The sequence below is a fragment of the Lampris incognitus genome, chromosome 21 (assembly GCF_029633865.1).
Source record: "Lampris incognitus isolate fLamInc1 chromosome 21, fLamInc1.hap2, whole genome shotgun sequence".
NCBI classification, from domain to species: Eukaryota; Metazoa; Chordata; class Actinopteri; order Lampriformes; family Lampridae; genus Lampris; species Lampris incognitus.
The window spans coordinates 7316096-7335614 of record NC_079231.1 but is presented as its reverse complement, the minus strand read 5'-3'; the positions used below and the strand labels follow the sequence as shown (position 1 = coordinate 7335614).

General features: G+C 45.6%; 1 protein-coding gene across 1 annotated transcript; it reads left to right on the top strand.

The window, feature by feature from the left end:
• Positions 1-2912: 2912 nt before the first annotated feature.
• LOC130131526 (NGFI-A-binding protein 1-like) lies at positions 2913-16996 on the top strand. Its single transcript, XM_056301238.1, has 7 exons — positions 2913-3713; positions 4780-4913; positions 5328-5379; positions 6690-6809; positions 10812-10980; positions 13931-14113; positions 14788-16996. Exons 1-7 carry the CDS (start codon positions 2913-2915, stop codon positions 14862-14864), a joined length of 1536 nt encoding a protein of 511 aa, XP_056157213.1. The 3' UTR covers positions 14865-16996.
• Positions 16997-19519: the final 2523 nt, after the last annotated feature.

The following is a 19519-nucleotide window of genomic DNA, read 5'->3' as shown; positions in this document are numbered from 1 at the left end:
ATACACATATACACAGTAGACGATACACGTGACAGTAGACTGTACACGTAGAGACAGTAGACTGTACACATAGAGACAGTAGGCTACATATCAGTTTTGCATATAGGCAATAGAATTACATACCTCTGCATATAGGCAATCAGATATACTTGTATAGACAGTAGACTATACATATCAATGCATATACACAGTCGAGTATACATATCAAAAGACTATACACATCACTACGTAAAGACATCACACTATACATATCACTTCATATGTAGAGTATACACATATGTATATATTATACATATGCATGTGTACATATACATATGTATATACTATACATATACATATGTATATGTATAAATACATATGTATGTATTATACATATGTATGTGTACATATACATATGTATGTACTATACATTTCCATATATGTATATGTATATTTACATATGTATGTGTACATATACATATGTATGTACTATACATTTCCATATATGTATATGTATATTTACATATGTAGCATAAACATACACTCTGCAGTAAACTGCCCATATCAGTTTACGTAAAGGCAGTGAAGTGTACATTTTCACTCCATATAGACAGGTGATTTTATGTGTCCCTACATACAGACAGTAGGCAATAGTCATGTAGTATTTTTTTGTATCTGGAGTGTTTGTAATCAAGCGGTGAGTTTTCCTGGTGACTTTAGTTTTCCCAGCTCTTAGACTTTATGTGTTTCTGGGACCAGGCCTGGCTCCCTGGGCTGAGCCTGGGCTGAGCCTCTCCGGGTCTATTCTGGGCGAGCCCACCACCTACACATCCTGCAGGGGAGGACTGAGGCATGAGGTCCTCCCAACAAACAGGGCCCGCGGACAGCCACTCCCCTGTCGACAGGCCTCCGCAGGGCCTCACGCGCGCACACACACGTACACGCCCGCACACGGACACACCTACACACCCGCACACATACGCGTCCAAACACACATGCGCACATGTACACACAAAACCCACGCATGCATGCACAAACAAATGCACGCTCACACACACACAAACTCACACCCACGCACATTGCAGACACACACACACACACACACACAAGCTCACACAGAGTCCAAAGCAAGCCTTTCTGCCTCACTCTCTCCTGTCTTTCAGCCACCGGTCAGAAAATGACAGATAATTTGTGTCAGGGTAGAGAGCAGTGTGTTGCTTGTTAAGGTCCTAAATTAGAGGCGGAAGTGACAGGCGTTGTTGTTTCTCTGATAAGAACCAATCAAACCTGAGCCGAAGGGCCAGCAGCCAACATCGGAGCCAGACTCTCACCCTGCAGTCACCATGTATAAAACATAGATGGGGGTTTGTCATTGGTGCGTGCCGGTTATAAACCCGCTCCTGATCTGTTAAAGCTACAGTCCCCGCACGTGAACTTGATAAAGTCTCTGTGCTGTAGCGTTTAGTCCGAGGGCGTCTTAACCAGAGAGCAACCATTAAAGATAAGATGCGAGTGGAAAATACACCATAATGCAGTGTGTGTGTGTGTGTGTGTGTGTTTATAGAGTGATAGGTACTGTGTAAATTTGTTGCCCATATGACATCTTGTGCAGAACGAGACAGGTATGTGAGCATCTGTTGTCCCCCATCTTGTACAAAGGGTCAGTGAGATACGTACACGCTGCTTACTGTAAGGGCAGTATCGTCTGCATACGAACGGTATGGAGCCTTGTGACGCTCGATGTCGTCAGGGATTGTCTCTGTGAGCCGATTTCGGACGAGGGGTGTCACGATATATAGCGGTATTGACGATAACCGTGATATTTAAAACATGAAATATTGATATCGTGTTCGTAATAATTCCGTTCTGGCTTTGTCACCTCCCACACACGCACACCTGACAGGACACCATGACACAGTAGCGGTGGTAGTAGCTAGCTAGCCACCACTGCCGCGCAAAATCATGTCGTGAAGAATGGAAAGGGGAAGTGATTATGTAAGGACACGGTGAGTGGACTTCAAATCACAGTATATCAGTTATCAGCCAGTGATCTCACACACAAACCCTCTGTCTCCTGCTCCCCGCCAGTGGTTTCGTTTCAGCCGACGTTGTGTTGATGGCAGATGTTAGCCCTTGTGGATCTTCTGTCCATCTGTTCATCTGGTTGCCTTCTCACTAGCCATTAAGTGTAATTGTTCTTTTTGTACACTTTTCTTTACGGTTATGGTTACAGACTCTCCCTCCACCTCCCTACACTCGTGTTTTGAGTGAGTCATTTGCTGAAAAAGAGACAAAACACACAATAAACAAAGTAAAGGTGGAATTTGACCGATAGCATTTTTATATTTTTTCAGATTTTCTCGAGATATCACGGTCGTATCGTTATCCTGAATTCTTCCTGCCACGATAATGGTGTAGTGTAACTCTGGTGTCGCGACAGCCCTATGTCGCACCAGTAAACATTTCTCGTAACACTTCAGTGTGTATCAAACATCAGATACAGACTAAGCGAGACGGATATACCTTATTTTACCCATGACCTAATCGGTGCAGCTCATTGAGTAGAGGAGTTAGGAGTCTCACTCCCGTCGAGACCGTGCATACTAAAGAATTACGCACTTCTGGATCCATACGAAAGAGTCTGAATTTGCCAGGCCGCTCGGCTGATATGACCATTTTGTCTTCTTGATCAACAACTCAACATGTTCAACAAACCTCGTGATTCTGGCACATTAAAACTTATGCATGTGCCATATGATGGATTATTCAGTTTAAAGTTTTTACAGTAATCTGGAAGTGTTAAGTTCCTGCTTCGTGGACTATGTACTGGCCCATAATCATTATCGAACCGGGTTTTGCCATTTCTGCTGGTGTCCTGCTCTTCCGTATTATTCCTTTACCAACAGTTTGGTGGCCTTTTTTCTTTTCCAGGTATGGCGGCCGTGTTGCCGAGAACCCTGGGGGAGCTGCAGCTCTACCGGATCCTGCAGCGGGCCAATCTGCTTTACTACTACGAGGCTTTCATCCAGCAGGGCGGTGACGACGTGCAGCAGCTGTGCGAGGCTGGAGAGGAGGAGTTCCTGGAGATCATGGCGCTGGTGGGCATGGCCAGCAAGCCGCTGCATGTCCGCCGTCTGCAAAAGGCCCTGCGGGACTGGGTCACCAACCCGGCCCTTTTCAACCAACCGCTCACCTCCCTGCCTGTCTGCAGCATCCCCGTCTACAAGCTGCCGGAGGGCTCGCCCACCCTACTCAATGCTCAGGACCGCTCCAACACCGCCAGCGTCAAGATGCCAAAAGCCATGGCCGCCGCCTGCTCAGACCCGGGGAAGCTGGATGTGGCGCGGGACAAAGTGTCGGCCGGGTCACCCCTGCAGGGCAGCAGCGAAACGCGCTTTTGGTCGGGTCACAGCAATGACAGTGAACAGAGTCTGTCGCCGTCCGACCTGGGCTCGCCCTCCTCGCCCCGCGACGGGCTGGAGGCGCTGGATGTGGCAGCGGTCCAGTCGGTTCTGGAGTGCGTGGACAGGATGGCGCCGGGCTTGCCCAAGATCGACCCGGCCGAGGTGAAGGAGCTGCTGAAGAACAACAAGAAGATGGCCAAGATGATCAGTCACATCTTCGAGATGGCCGACGACGACCCTCGCAGGGAGGAGGAGATTCGTAAATACAGCGCCATCTACGGACGCTTTGACTCCAAGAGGAGAGACGGCAAACACCTGACGCTTCACGAGGTGGTTTGGGAAAATTATTTTCTGCCCTTGTCTCGTTGTTTTCACAGACCGTCACAGACCAAAAAGTCAAAATAGAACCAGTGAAATAAGAAATAGCATTACAGGTGTACACTCATTAGCGGACTGTAGAGGAATAAAACAGACACACACACAACACATAATGACACACTGTTAACGCCATGCTTTTCGGAGTCCCCGTGCATCAGACGTTACTACGGTGCATAATGAGCATGGTGAATATGTCAGTCATCATCATCATGTCAGTACGAGTTTTTTCTCTGTGCCAAACTTAACAATCCGCATGAAGACTTTTAGATGTTGCTAAAATGTCCGAATTAGGGGGCGTCCGGGTAGCGTAGCGGTCTATTCCGTTGCCTACCAACACGGGGATCGCCGGTTCGAATCCCCGTGTTACCTCCGGCTTGGTCGGCCGTCCCTACACACACAATTGGCCGTGTCTGTGGGTGGGAAGCCGGATGTGGCTATGTGTCCTGGTCGCTGCACTAGCGCCTCCTCTGGTCGGTCGGGGCGCCTGTTTGAGGGGGGATAGCATGATCCTCCCATGCACTACATCCCCCCTGGTGAAACTCCTCACTGTCAGGTGAAAAGAAGCAGCTGGAGACTCCACGTGTATGGGAGGAGACATGTGGTAGTCTGCAGCCCTCCCCGGACCGGCAGAGGGGGTGGAGCAGCGACCGGGACGGCTCGGAAGAGTGGGGTTAATTGGCCGGATACAATTGGGGAGAAGAAAAATGGGGGGGGGGGTGTCTGAATTACAAAAAGGTAGTATGGCCTTCATTGTTGATTTTGGATGATTTTAGTGTGTAATTGCAGTCATCGCCACTCATATTCTAAAAAGCCAAAAGCCACGCATGCTTCACACACACACACACACCACACCAGTAAACTGAAATCATTCATAAATCTATGAAATGTGTCCTGTTGATCCCAGTTGTGTTTCCCAGTCTTGGGCTTGACTCAGATTGTCCGTTTGGGATTGGGAATGTGCGTCTTGTGTAAACTCGTATCTGGGCTGACCGGCTTGCTTTCCTCTTCACTGTCGCAGCTAACGGTCAACGAGGCGGCGGCCCAGCTGTGTATGAGGGACATGGCTCTGCTGACCCGGCGTGACGAGCTCTTCGGACTCGCCCGCCAGATCTCCCGAGAGGTCACCTACAAATACACCTACCGCACCAGCAAGTAAGAGCCGACCCGCTACCTAGCGTCTTCATTAGCGTTTACGAGCGGGCTGTCTGAACTCCAGTGGACCAGAACCCATCCTGCCGTGTTTTGAAAAGTGATCCCTGTAGGAACAAGTGGCGGAGGGACTTGACGATGTCCCAGTTCACTTCACAAAACCACTTTAACCACTGTAACCTTGTCAACATTTTCATTTTCTCGTCCATGTTCTCCAGTTTGATTGACTCGTTGTAATTTGGTTTTCGTCAGAGCAGGTGTGGATATTACACACTGGTGCCGAACAGACGGGTTCTGGCGAACTGGCCATCAGTGCCGCCAGTCTCTCTTCAAACCTGTTAGAGTTATGAAATTATAGATGCTGACCGTTTACAGCTTCCAGAGATCTGAGCTGTCCTAAACATTATATTTCCCCAGGTCCCGCTGTGGAGAGCGAGATGAACCTTCCCCTAAAAGGATCAAAACGGAGGTGAGCAAGCAACCAGGAGCAGGGGGGGAACGGCTGTCGGCAGATAAAACCTAGTTTTTGTATTGTTGTGCGATTATCTGGAATTCGGCATCTCCGTGGTCATTTATGTGATCCCTCGGTATCATTCACGTGTTAAAACTTCGTTGTGGAGTTTGAAAATAAATGTCAAAACGTGATCCAACGCGTTTCGCTGCTTGGCGAGCAGGTTAGGTGGGTTTCACAGCACGGCTTATGGCGCCGAAGAGCCTTCACAGAGACGAGTGGATGGCTGGTCGGGTGTAAACGGTACCGTTATTGACACGAATAAGGTGATTAGCGTGTCCGGGTAGCATAGCAGTCTATTCTGTTGCCTACGGACACGGGGATCGCCAGTTCGAATCCCCACGTTACCTCCGGCTTGGTCGGGCGTCCCTACAGACACAACTGGCCGTGTGTGTGGGTGGGAAGCCGGATGTGGGTATGTGTCCTGGTCGCTACACTAGCGCCTCCTCGCTGTCGGGTGAAAAGAAGCAGCCAAGTACAATTGGGGGGAAAAAAATAAAAATAAAATAAGGTGATTAGTTGTCGCCGTGTTCTTCTAAATGACTTTTTCTGGTATTTGTGTGTCTGGGAACATACAAATATTTGATCTATCTGTTGTCAGTCCCCCCCCCCCGCCTTCCCGTTGACCTTTGACCTCCTTACTATTGGTTGTTTGTGACATCGGTCGTCTGGGAATTTAACCTTCCCCTTTCACCGTTGATAGGAGCGTCCGCTGAAGGCCGGCGGCCTGAAAGCGTTGCATATTTAAACTGCGACTCGTCTTTGTACAAGTGTCAAGGTGAAAACATGCGTCGAAGAGAACACAAAAGCCCCTTCTCAGCGTTACTCTCCGAGGGTCCAGCCGGCGGTCCGGACACACTCGCCCCGTTCTGGTCTTTCTTTACACTCTGAATGGCCTCTCTCAGTTCGTATAGGAATGATTGAGAACATGTGTGGCCCAAACTCTGCTGGGCTTTGAACTGACATGGACGGATGAGCCGACACCTGTGCAGCGCTCCGCTGTCGAACGCCAAAGAGGAACCCCCCCCCCCTCCCCCCCCCCCCAACAGACTCTTCGGTCTGCTGAGCCGCTCATGTAGAAACTCCTAAAGACGTTTCTCACTCGTTAGTGTCGGTCCCGGTTTAAGCCATTTTATATTGGTAGCGTGTGTAAAGGGACGGCAGGTGTTCAGGTTCGGTGCACGGCAATCCCCGATCCAGCCGATCGATCAGTTAATCAAACAACCTTGACCTTAATTGACATGAATGCTTGCCCTTTGCCCCCACAGGAGAATTTCTTCGACATCCAGGAGGCGCTCCAGGCAATCCACATGAGGCAGGAGATGCTGAGGGAGCAGCTGGCCTGTGCCAAGTCAAAAGGGGAGGAGACAGTTGGGAGAAACCTGCAGGTGATTGGACGGTCTTCCTTTACGCTGGCCACCTAACCCCACCCATTAACGAACTCACCGTGGCACATGCTGTCAATCAAAGCAGAGACGGCTGCGTCTCAAAACTGACTACAGAAGGATCGTATGTGTAACATATGCAGTTTCTTGGTCTCAGTACATCTGATAGTAATAGTAGGCATAGTAGTAGTAATAGTAATAGTAGCAAAAACAGATGAAGTAGTACTGGTAGCAACAGCAGTAGTAGTAGTAGTAGTAACAACATTGGTAATAGTTGTAGTATTAGCAGATGTAGCAGTAATAGTTGCAGCAGCAGTAGTTATAGTAGTGGAAGCAGTAGTAGTAGTAGCAGTAATAGGAGCAGTAGTAGAGTAGTAGTAGCAGTAGAATTAGCTGTAGTAGTAGTAGCAGTTAATAGAAGCAGTGGAAGCCTTGGTAGTGGAAGTAGTAAAGTAGTAGTAGTAGTACCTGTAGTAGTAGTAGTAGTAGCGGTAACGTAGTAGTAGTAATAGAAGCAGTAAAAGCCATGGTAGTAGAAATCGTAAAGTAGTAGTAGTAATGGTGGTAATAGTGGTATTAGCTGTAGTAGTAGTAGTAGCAGTTAATAGAAGCAGTGGAAGCCATGGTAGTGGAAGTAGTAAAGTAGTAGTAGTAGTACCTGTAGTAGTAGTAGTAGTAGCGGTAACGTAGTAGTAGTAATAGAAGCAGTAAAAGCCATGGTAGTAGAAATCGTAAAGTAGTAGTAGTAATGGTGGTAATAGTGGTATTAGCTGTAGTAGTAGTAGTAGCAGTTAATAGAAGCAGTGGAAGCCATGGTAGTGGAAGTAGTAAAGTAGTAGTGGTAGTAGTATTAGCTGTAGTAGTAGTAGTAGTGGTAACGTAGTAGTAGTAATAGAAGTAGTAAAAGCCATGGTAGTAGAAGTCATAAAGTAGTAGTAGTAATGGTGGTAATAGTGGTATTAGCTGTAGTAGTAGTAGCAGTTAATAGAAGCAGTGGAAGCCATGGTAGTGGAAGTAGTAAAGTAGTAGTAGTAGTACCTGTAGTGGTAACGTAGTAGTAGTAATAGAAGCAGTGGAAGCCATGGTAGTGGAAGTAGTAAAGTAGTAGTAGTAGTAGTAGTAGTAGTAGTAGTAGTAGTAGTAGTAGTAGTAGTAGTAGTGGTAACGTAGTAGTAGTAATAGAAGCAGTGAAAGCCATGGCAGTAGACGTCATAAAGTAGTAGTAGTAATGGTGGTAATTGTGGTATTAGCTGTAGTCGTAGTAGTAGTCGTAGTCGTAGAGTAGTAGTAGCAGTAGAATTTAATAGTAGTAGTAGCAGTAGGAATAGTTGTAATACTAATAGTTGTAGTTATCATAGTAGCAGTTTTCTTGGAGACGTTATCGTCAGGATAACATGTGGCGTCTCGTGTTTCATGTGTGTAAAGTCTTTTTTGGGGTTTGAAACAGGAGCTCGTGCATCTTTTTATGGTGTTTGTGTTATATCCATAAGGCACCAGAGGTATGGTGTGCGTATTTTAAGGCATACAAACTACCAGGAAGTCATACTCCGGAGGACATTGGGTTGAGCGTGGCGGTCATCAGCAGCACTGGAACCTGCTCGGTGCTTGTTTTACCGCTCAGCCTCTCACGTGTGATGAGCAGTGAGTGGAGGAGCCATACTAGCGTTTGTATTTAGTCCATTTTTGAGAAAAAAGAAACTCGGCCGTTAGTTACGGTACCTTATCTTATTGATATAGTCCTTTTGTATGTCTTTAAACATCGCCCATCTTCACATTAAACAGACCGTTTGTTTTATCTGACGACCCTCCAGAATTAAACCAGCCGTTCAGAGAAGATGTGTCCAGAGTTATAACATGTCAGGCTCAATCAGTTAATGAATTAACCAATTAATCAATCAGCCACACAGTTGTCATCAAAAACTCGATGTATACATCACGTTTTGCACATGAAAATGGAATGTGATTTAGGTGAAAGCAAGTTCAAGACTAGCAGCAAATACAGAACAGTAGCTAGTGAGTGACATCTTTACATCTTTGTGTCGAGGGCGAGTATAGTATAGTGTAGTATAGTGTAGTATAGTATAGCATAGTGTAGTATAGTATAGTATAGTGTAGTATAGTATAGTGTAGTATAGTGTAGTATAGTATAGTGTAGTATAGTGTAGTATAGTATAGTGTAGTATAGTATAGTGTAGTATAGTATAGTGTAGTACAGCATAGTGTAGTATAGTATAGTGTAGTATAGTGTAGTGTAGTATAGTGTAGTACAGCATAGTGTAGTATAGTATAGTGTAGTATAGTGTAGTATAGTATAGTGTAGTACAGCATAGTGTAGTATAGTATAGTGTAGTATAGTATAGTGTAGTATAGTATAGTGTAGTGTAGTATAGTATATTATAGTATAGTGTATTATAGTATAGCATAGTGTAGTATAGTATAGTGTAGTATAGTATAGCATAGTGTAGTATAGTATAGTGTAGTATAGTAGAGTATAGTGTAGTATAGTATAGTATAGTATAGTATACCCCGGTTATGGTGGGGGCTGAATGTCCATCGATGACAACAGTAAACCTGTTTTTTAACAACAAAATTGAGCTGAAAATATGTTGGTATGGATCAAGGATGGCAGAACTGGTTGCCCTTATGATAAATTAAGCCAAAAATGAGACGCATCAGGCGTCCAGGTAGCGTAGCGGTCTATTCCGTTGCCTAGCAACACGGGGATCGGCGGTTTGAATCCCCGTGTTACCTCTGGCTTGGTCGGGCGTCCCTACAGACACAATTGGCCGTGTCTGTGGGTGGGAAGCCGGATGTGAGTATGTGTCCTGGTCGCTGCACCAGCGCCTCCTCTGGTCGGTCGGGGCGCCTGTTCGGGGGGGGGGACTGGGGGGGAATAGCGTGATCCTCCCACGCGCTACGTCCCCCTCGCAAAACTCCTCACTGTCAGGTGAAAAGAAGCGACTGGCGACTCCTCATGTATGGGAGGAGGCATGTGGTAGTCTGCAGCCCTCCCCGGATTGGCGGAGGGGGTGGAGCAGAGGACAGCTTGGAAGAGTGGGGTAATTGGCCAGACACATGGACATCACTGTCCCCTACACCCTTTCTTACCCGTTTAATCATGTGAGTGCCCAGAGACAGGCTAAAAATGGAGCTCTCTGTGCTCCTCTCCGGTTGTGGGTGTGTTAGTGAAACCAGGTGGTTGTTGTGTTTGGATGGAATGATGAGATCCTTCTGAGTGACGGCTCTCCACATCACATCACACGACACTGTTGATGTTGACTGGATCAACAGCAGCCTGAAGGGAGACGGATGTAGTAGTCCTCTGCAGGACGACCACGGCGATGCCAGCAACATATTCGTTACTGGTTTACATGCTAGCTGCTGTTTCTGCCGTGATGGACTCCCAATTAGGACTGGACTGTAGGAGGAGAGTTTTATGACCAGTCATTACCCAGACCTACTCATCCGCCAGCGCTGTTGTCGGTCCAGTACCTACATTCACTGTGTGTGTGTGTGTGTGAGAGAGTCTACACATTCATGAACCTGTGTGTGTACAGCAAAGCTTGTATGTGTGTGTGTGTGTTTGTGTCTATATGAACTGTCCCCCCATACATATATAATGGGGGGGGTGGGGTGTATGGATGGGTGCACGCATGCAAATGTGTTTCATTTGCTCTGTGTTTTTCATATGGGTTTGGTTTTATGTGTGTGTGTGTGCGTGTTTGTATTTATTTAACACACGTCCTTTCACTCGTTAGCATTCCTTGTGTGCATGTGTTCACGTCTGTGTCAGTGCAGGCGTCTGTATGTGGCCAGAGCTCTGTTTGTCATCTTTTTATGATTTCAAAGACGTGACTTTCAAAAACATTCAATTTTCTAAAATTCGAACGGACGTCAAATTGGCTCTCCGGGATTGAAGCGGGCAAACACTGCTGCAGTTACCACATTACACCACAGGTGGCAGTATGTTAAATTAAAAACTCTCATCTCACTGTGTGTCCTCAGATGCAGCTGGAGCGTCTGTTGGCGCGGCAGATGGAGATTTTACAAGACGCGGCGGTCCAGGAGCGTCTCCAGGCTCTGGACTGGAGGATCCCTCCCGGGGCCCTCAAGTACCTCAACGATGCCCAGGGCACTAACGGGGCCACGGGGGACACCAGTAGAGATAACCAAGGTACGTCTAACATTGTGCCATACCGAACCAGGCTAGGCCAGGATCAGGTCCAGTTTACATATAAAACAGATTTTAAAGGTTTGATGTGTGGCAACGCTCCACCCTTCCGCATTCCCCAGATTTATGACCTCAGAAACGTCATTCCAAGCCGAGATGTTTTGTTTTGTTTTGTTTTGTTTTTGTTTTTGTTTGAAGCCCCGCCTTCCGAAGGGTTGGTCGGTTTGATGACATTCAAAAACGGCAGATGTCTGCAAACGTGCTGGGTATTTTTCCACTACCTTTCTATTTGAGCTTGTTTGTCTTGGTTGCGTTGATTTGTAGTTGTTATTCACCTGGCCGAACGATAGAGGGCAGCACGCTTAACACCTTTAAAGGGGAAATTCACCGATTTTCCACCTTATCCCTGTTTGTCTGCGACAGAGATAGCGCATGAGAAACACCTGCAGTTGTTCCCAATCAGTTCTGTCCTCCGAGTGACGTATTGTGACATCATTTGGGGGCCGAAAAACTACGGCTAGCAGGGTTTTTTAATACTCGAATGCTGTTAAAAAAAACACATCCTCGTTTTCTTGACTAAGCTACGTTTCCAATGGTGAAAAACACATCCTATCACGCTGGTGTAGAGGATTTTATGGACAACGATACAGAGGCTTACGCACAGCGGTGCATTCTGGTACGTGTAAGTGTAACCGGTGGTGTCTCGCGTGCATTGTGTTTGATGAATGGGCCCAGACCAGGATGTCTGTGGAGGCAACCACCCTTTATTCTCTGACAGAGTTAAAAAAAAGAGCCAAAATCCTCCGGTCAGTAGTGACGCGTACTCTTCAGCCCTACACAAATTAAATGACACAGGAATATGTTAGCATGCTACACCGTAAGTTTAAGCTAGCAAGTCGCTTACCTCTATCATGCCCAACACATTAAGGTACAAGATGAAGGCGGGAGGCATCATTTATAGAGGGGGACCATGGGAGTGACCGGAGGGGAGGAGGCATTGAACAAACGTTCCGCATATTGACTCTGGAGGCATAGCATGTCATTGTAACAGCAGCTTAGTAACTATACACAGATTTTGTGTAATTATAGTACCACATATCACGACGGTATAGATGAGGCTGTTACATAGGCACTGTGGGAAAGACTGTGAGCAGGAGAATGCAGCTTTCTCTAGTACACAGTGAGGACTTGGTTGACTACATTACTCATCAGTGCTGATTACACATACACTAAATAAACCATCGGTGAAATTTCCCTTTAAATGGGGGTTTGTCACAAAGGACTTGAGTGAGTAACAGGACAAATGCACAGATGACAACAAGAGAGAACCGTGTGTGTGTGTGTGTGTGTGTGTGTGTGTGTGTCTTCACGTTGAGTTATATTCATGAGAACCAATTTGTATTTTTAACCGTACGAACGGGGACATTTTTGCAAAGTGAGGACATTTAGGCCAACCCTCACTTCCCTAAGGGCCTATGTTAGGGTTAGGACTTGGGTTTAGATTTAAGGTTAGTATGAGGATTAGGTTAAGCTTAGGCATGTAGTTAAAATGGTTAAAGTTAGGGTATAAGTTTTAACCGGAGTGTGTTTGGGTTTTTTTCTGTTTTTTTTGTGTTGTTTTTTAATGTTTTGGGACTTGAAATGTGCCTCTGAAGGTTTCCATCTCCGATTCTTGGCTCCTGCAACTCAAAGATGGAGAGAGAGAGAGAGAGAGAGAGAGAAATCATCATTATTCCGGATCTTACTTTTCCTCCGGGCCTCATCTCATTTTCATCCTTTTCTCACTCACCCACATCCGACAGCTCATTATATCGCCTTTCCCCCAAATCCCAATCCCACAATGCACCTGTAATTATCACACCCACTCCTGTTTACCTCCAGCCAGTTGCCTTGAGGGGGGTGTCCCCCCCCCCGCTCTCCGTTAGGACATGGTGAATCAAATGCAAAGCTTCAGCACCTATTACTATGTGTCTTTTCTCCGTGTGTGTGTTCTGATGGGAATAAAAGAACAAACATGCAGCTCGCTGTGTTGAGACTGAACAATCAGCTGCTTTAACCCCTCTGCACACGCTCCAGTGATACACGAAAGCTATTTAAACACACACACACACTCTCGGTGCTGTGGGGCTTTTTAAACGTGGAAATTCGTTGCGTATTTGTCTTTTTCCTTCTGTTTCTGGAAATTAAATTCCATTTCCTGGAAGTGGCGCCAATATGGGACTAGGTATGAGTGTTGCCCACCACTAGCTCAGGTGAAAACATAACCTAAAATGTCTTAACTTCAGAGATGTAACATGAGTGGTGGCCAATCTCAACACCAACTAGCCCTAAATAGGCTTCAGTGCACATGTAAATTCACTTTTTGAAGTGACACTGTCAACAGAGATTTTTTTTTTGTTGAAAATAATCCTGATTTTAATTAATTAATTAAGTAAGTAAATGGCCAAAAGTCAGTTAATATTTAAATGTGTTTCACATTTCACCATTCACTAGAGGTTTTCATCCAAAATGATTTATAGGTTCGTGGTCATGAGTTGGGGCACAAACATATTACTCAGCTGCTCCAGTTGCTAACTAACTGCTTACCTTCTGTTACCATACTGTAGCTTTCCATGTAGGTAGCGGTCTCTGTTGCTCTGTTAAGAGTTCCTGGTCCTCCACCATTTCATGCAGATGCCCAACGTATGGTTGTCCCCAAACATTTATAAGCGGCTCAAGCTAAAGGTTGTGAGATGCTATTTTATGACGCTATGCTATTTTAGCTGAACTTAGGAAAAAGACCAAAGCCAGACATCACCCCAAAATATTTCTTGTATGATATGAGTTATCAAGTCTCCAGAACAAGGGAGATGACATTTTGTTACAGTATTGAGCTGCAATACCTAGGGTGGTGGGAAGGAAATTTTGATAGTCATTTTCTGATGTTTGTTGTGTGTGTGTGTACTTTTTTCAGATGAGCGACCAATCAATTTACGGGTGGTGAGTCAGAACATGCAGGAAGGGGAACTACCATTGGGCAAGCAGCTAGCCAATGAGCTGAAGCGCCATCACAACAACCACAACCATAACAACATCAACAGCAACAGCAACAACAACAACAACAACAACACAGATGAGACCAAAACACCAGCAACAGGTTAGTAACAGAGATGATAAATCTCAACCAAACTATATCTAACCAACACGCAACCAAACTAGTTACCTACCAATCTAGATCTAACATCTGCCAGACTATATCTTAGTGATACAGCTCAACCTCACTATACCTAGACAGTAAATCTCAACCAGAGCACCACTATATGAGAACCTTTAACAAAACCTACATCTAGCTGACACAAAGCCAAACCTCCATCTAGCAAATGCTTTTATCCTGAGAGACTTGTGAGTAGGTGGCAGTTGAAAAAGCTTGCTTAAGTTTGACAGGACGTTTTGCAGGTGCTTGACATTTGCTCTCACATTTTGCTCAAAAGATTTGGATCACAGAAATGATGCAAAATGAAAACTGCAGCTATAAATTCTCATGATATTATTTTCCGACTGTGATTCAATAAAGCTACGGCTTTTTCTTTTTTTTTTCTTTTGCACCTTCTCAAGTTGGATCTATGATGGTTATTCCAAATGAGATTGCCACCATGTGACGCCATTAACTGGCCTAACAGTAAAACCCTCTTTGGAATATCGACCCACGTCATGTGATTTTGGTAGATTTTGCCTATTTTGACTGTGTGAAGTGGTCATAGAAAATGAGCAGATTTGACAATGAGGCTTTATTATTTTCTATGCTGATGATGGCGTACTGTTTGTCCACAGAAAACGGCACCTCACAGTGGGCGTCCAGCAACGCAGACAAGAAGACCATCAAATCAGAACCGGAAGACTCCACATAGTGCCTCCCGCCTCCCCCCTTCACCCCCTCTCTCCATTCTACTCACATTTGACAGTATGCAGTTATTATCCGTCAATAGATACTAAGCAAGCACAGCCACAGTAGAGCCTTAACAACCAATGTTGCCTCATGAAAAGCATTTATTTTTCTTTAATTTTTTTTTTGTTTTGTTTTTATTTTTAAAAGGTATTTTGCCAAAGCACCTAGAGAGCATGGGTTCAGTGGTGGCGGGAAGCCAAGCAGGGTTTAGCCTGCCAACAGGGTGATTTTACTTAGATGCTCTACAGGTCTTTGTCTGTTTATTAATTGTACACGTCAGATGTACATGTAATTTAAGAGTGGTGTGTTTGAAGCGTTTGTATCCTTTTTACCTCTTCCTGGGTGTTATTGTCGCTAGTTTTTGGACAGCCGGGTTGTGGGCTGTGATTTAGGAGCTGAATCTTAACTTGAAGGTAAATTCGGGGGCAGGATGTCAACAAAATCCTCATCAGCTAAGAAAAGGGAGGGCGTCCGGGTAGCATAGCGGTCTATTCCATTGCCTACCAACATGGTTCGAATCCCCGTGTCTGGCGTCCCTACAGACACAATTGGCTGTGTCTGTGGGTAGGAAGCTAGATGTGGGTATGTGTCCTGGTCGCTGCACTAGTGCCTCCTCTGGTCAATCGGGGCGCCTGTTCGAGGGGGGAGGGGGAACTGGGGGGGAATAGTGTGATCCTCCCACTCGCTACGTCCCCCTGGCAAAGCTCTTCACTGTCAGGTGAAAAGAAGCGGCTGGCGACTCCACGTGTATGGGAGGAGGCATGTGGTAGTCTGCAGCCCTTCCCAGATCAGCAGAGGGGGTGGAGCAGCGACCGGGACGGCTCGGAAGAGTGGGGTAATTGGCCAAGTAGAATTGAGGAGAAATGGGGGGGGGGAAATCCCCTCCAAAAAAAGAAAAGGGATGTATTAATTACTGTCAGCAGCTCTTCTTGGATTGTTAGCATGTTCGCACACTGTGGCGATATAGATAGGCTGGAGGATCATGACCTCTGATCGGGCCCGAGTGAGGACTGGACACAGTCGTTATTTTACCAGCCGAGCAGGTTTGTAGAATTGAATAAGCCATCCAACCTCGAGCTGGCTGCTTTACACACTGGCCAGTTGAGTGGACTAACTTAACAATTATGGCTAAGGTTTTAACAGCCTACGGTTGGAAGCGATTTCGACAGAAACTTCCACACATACCTCCTGAACCTTCGTTGTTCGGCCAGCTCCACTTTCTACACCCTCGCGTCTGTTTACGGACTTCCAAGTTTGGCTGTTGATATAGAAACGAGAAAGAAATGTGGAAATATGGGAATCGTTTGAAAATATGCGAGTGCTGCAGGGAGACTGAGTTAGGATTCAGCCCCTTGTTTTTGTTTTTTTGTTTTTTTCTTTTGTTTCCTCTTATTTTTGTTTAGTTGAAATGGGGGAAAAAAGGGATATGTTTTTTTTTCCTCCCTTTTTATTGTGTATATTTATGGGAGGGAATTTAAACAGAGAACCTATATGAGCTGTTTGGGAATAACAGCCGTGTATCTCTGTCATTTGTCTGGGAATGGTGGCCGGGTTGGCTCGCCCCCGAGGCTGCACTAATTGATTCGCTTCACTTTGTGATTTAGCAAAACGCCGCCGTCGGTCCAAAGCCACGTATCTGTAATGAGTCTGTTTTTAACAGCAGCAAAGAAAAGAGTGCCCGTGTTCTGACTGACACCCATGTGTTTTGTTCACATCTGGGTTTTTTCCCCCTCTCCGTTTTATATTGTGGTTTTGACAGGGTTCGAAGGCCCAAGAGACAAAAAAAAAATTTTTTCTCATAAATGACCAAGCAAATGTTCAGCTAAAGCAAAGAAAACAGAAATTAATTGCGGGTACGTGGTTTTTCCTTCCGAGACGGCGGCCAAAATTAAAATTTTAGTTGTACTGTTGCAGCCGAGGCTCTGTAAATAGTCCCGTAATAATAATAATGCTAGCCAAATCTCTCAACCAGGGTTTCTCTTTGTCAAGTGTAACTTGCTGTAGATTTTTGTGTCAATGCAGTGTTTATGTATGTAGAGCACAAAAAAAAAAAAATAGAGAACACTTAAGTGTCATTAAGGAAAAAAAATACAACCGTGTGAACGTGTCTGGTGTATCTTAAAAGAAAAACAAAAAAAAGCTTTACAACATGCTAATGTCAGTTAGCCTTAGCGCTTAACAGTGTTTAATCCACCGGTGATGGACATCAGTGCATATTTCAAAGATGTGTTTTGCTGTTTCTAGGTAGATACATGACAAGTTGAGTGTTTACTGTGTTTTGTGTAAATATGTCTCTGCTCTGTAAGTCCAGATAATGGTGTGGTCCAGGCCACCCTCTCTGCTTAGCCTCCCTCGCCCTATTGACAGACCAATGCAATATCTATGTAAGTAATAAGTTCATCTGCATACTGTATGGGCTGCCATTTTGTCATGTGCTCAACGACTGTTGTCTGTCATCAGCACCAGGGTAGGTGACGATCACCAGCCGCCGGACAGACGCCGGTAAATCTCGGTTCTGTCCGGTAAATTAGTTTCCCCGAGCGGCCACTTTGATAGCGTGTACTGTTCTAAACATGTCCGAGAAGGTTGAATCAGTCCATCTGGAGACAAGGTTTATTGACAGATATTGATTCATCACTCATCTAAGTCAGTGGTTCTCAACCTTTTTGGGGTCCTGGACCCCCTGCGTATTTTTGATCTACCCTGAGGACTCCTCCACCTGATCTTGGGGGAGGGGGGGGTTGCAATTTGATAGAAACAGTAGAAACTGCATTTTAAATTGCATTATAGCATTTATTCACTCTTTGGGGCAAAAATAAGAGCTTTCAGTTGTAACTTAGATTTAGTTAACAAAACAGAATTCTTATGCAGTAACTTTAAGATATATGTAACAAAACAGAATATGTATTCAGTAACTTTCAGATATATGTAACAAAACAGAATATGTATTCAGTAACTTTCAGATATATGTAACAAAACAGAATATGTATTCAGTAACTTTCAGATATATGTAACAAAACAGAATATGTATTCAGTAACTTTCAGATATATGTAACAACAGAATTGTTATGCAGTAACTTTTAACAATGCAAACGGGAGCGAGAGCTCTTATTTAAAATACAATAAATTACACTTGTGAAACAGATGTAATTAGAGAAAAAAGTCCTGTTACCCTTTATAGTTTAGGTAGATAAAGGTCTCAGTCACATTTGAGTAAAATAATCCTATTTCCATAAATGTCATAGGATCTTTTTTTTAAGAGATATTTTATTTTCACGGACCCCTTGCAATTACACCACGGACCACTAGGGGTCCGCGGACCCCCGGTTGAGAAACACTGATCTAAGTGACCTCTTCAGTCTCAACGGACTGCAGGTATCCCCACCCTTATAAACAATAGAGTGGCATAACGACCCAAACCAACGACCACTTTCATATGCAAATGAGGGTGTGACCATTAAGTCGAGCTTCAGAGGCCGTGTGTACTACTCAGGGAGGACGGGGGAATGTTGCAGTCACAGCCTTGTAAGATGGCCACAGGTGCATAACAACTGTGTTTTAATGCATTGTTCACTGCTGGAATAGGCTGCAGCATACCCGCGACCCTGAGAGCAGGAGAAGTGGTTCAAATAACGGACGGATGGCTGTTTATAAGGGGGGGGGGGGAAACCTGCAGTCCGTCGAGACCGAAGAGGTCACTTAGCTGAGTGATGAATCACAACTGTCGGTAAACGTTGTGTCCAGACGAACTGATTCAACCTTCTTTGATTTTCTGACCTGGATGGCTGAGCGGGCATGAAGATATTCTAAACATGGGGGCGTCCGGGTGGCGTGGCGGTCCAGTCCGTTGCCCACCAACACGGGGATCGCCGGTTCAAATCCCCGTGTTACCCCCGGCTCGGTCGGGCGTCCCTGCAGACACAATTGGCCGTGTCTGCGGGTGGGGAAGCCGGATGTGGGTATGCGTCCAGGTCGCTGCACTAGCGCCTCCTCTGGTCGGTCGGGACCACCTGTTCGGGGGGGGGGGTAGCGCGTGATCCTCCCACGCGCTACCCCCCCCCCCCTGGTGAAACTCCTCACTGTGGGGTGAAGAGAAGCGGCTGGAGACTCCACATGTATGGGAGGAGGCATGTGGTGGTCTGCAGCCCTCCCCCGGATCGGCAGAGGGGGCGGAGCAGCGACCGGGACGGCTCGGAAGAGCGGGGCAATTGGCCAAGTACAATTGGGGAGAAAAGGGGGGAGGGGGGGGAGACAATCTAATCTAAACATGAAAGTTGGCTGGTGGAGTAAGAAATCAAAAACAGTGATAATTTTGTCCATAATTGTAACGGGAACAGAGTTGCCCTGATGGGATATATATATAAATATAGTCGTCATCTGTCTGTCCTATCGCATGTCCGACCTGCCGTGACCCCTCACTCGAGTGCAGTACATGGTTTTGATCCCGTCACTGTTCTTTTCACTGTCTGTTGTAACGTGGTAGAGGTTAGGTTAGGCTTCACCTAGTTATGCACCTGTTTTTTTTTAAACACTAATATATTTTATTTGTTATACAGCACATAAACATTAAACTTTATTTTTTTGAACTCCATGGTGGGGCTGCGTTCTCTGGTCTAT

Coding starts and splice junctions, on each gene's coding strand:
- LOC130131526 (XM_056301238.1), top strand. CDS start 2,913: ATGGCGGCCGTGTTGCCGAGAACCCTGGGGGAGCTGCAGCTCTACCGG. Junction 5,380..6,689: donor CTAAAAGGATCAAAACGGAG/GTGAGCAAGCAA, acceptor TTGCCCCCACAG/GAGAATTTCTTCGACATCCA. Junction 10,981..13,930: donor CACCAGTAGAGATAACCAAG/GTACGTCTAACA, acceptor TACTTTTTTCAG/ATGAGCGACCAATCAATTTA.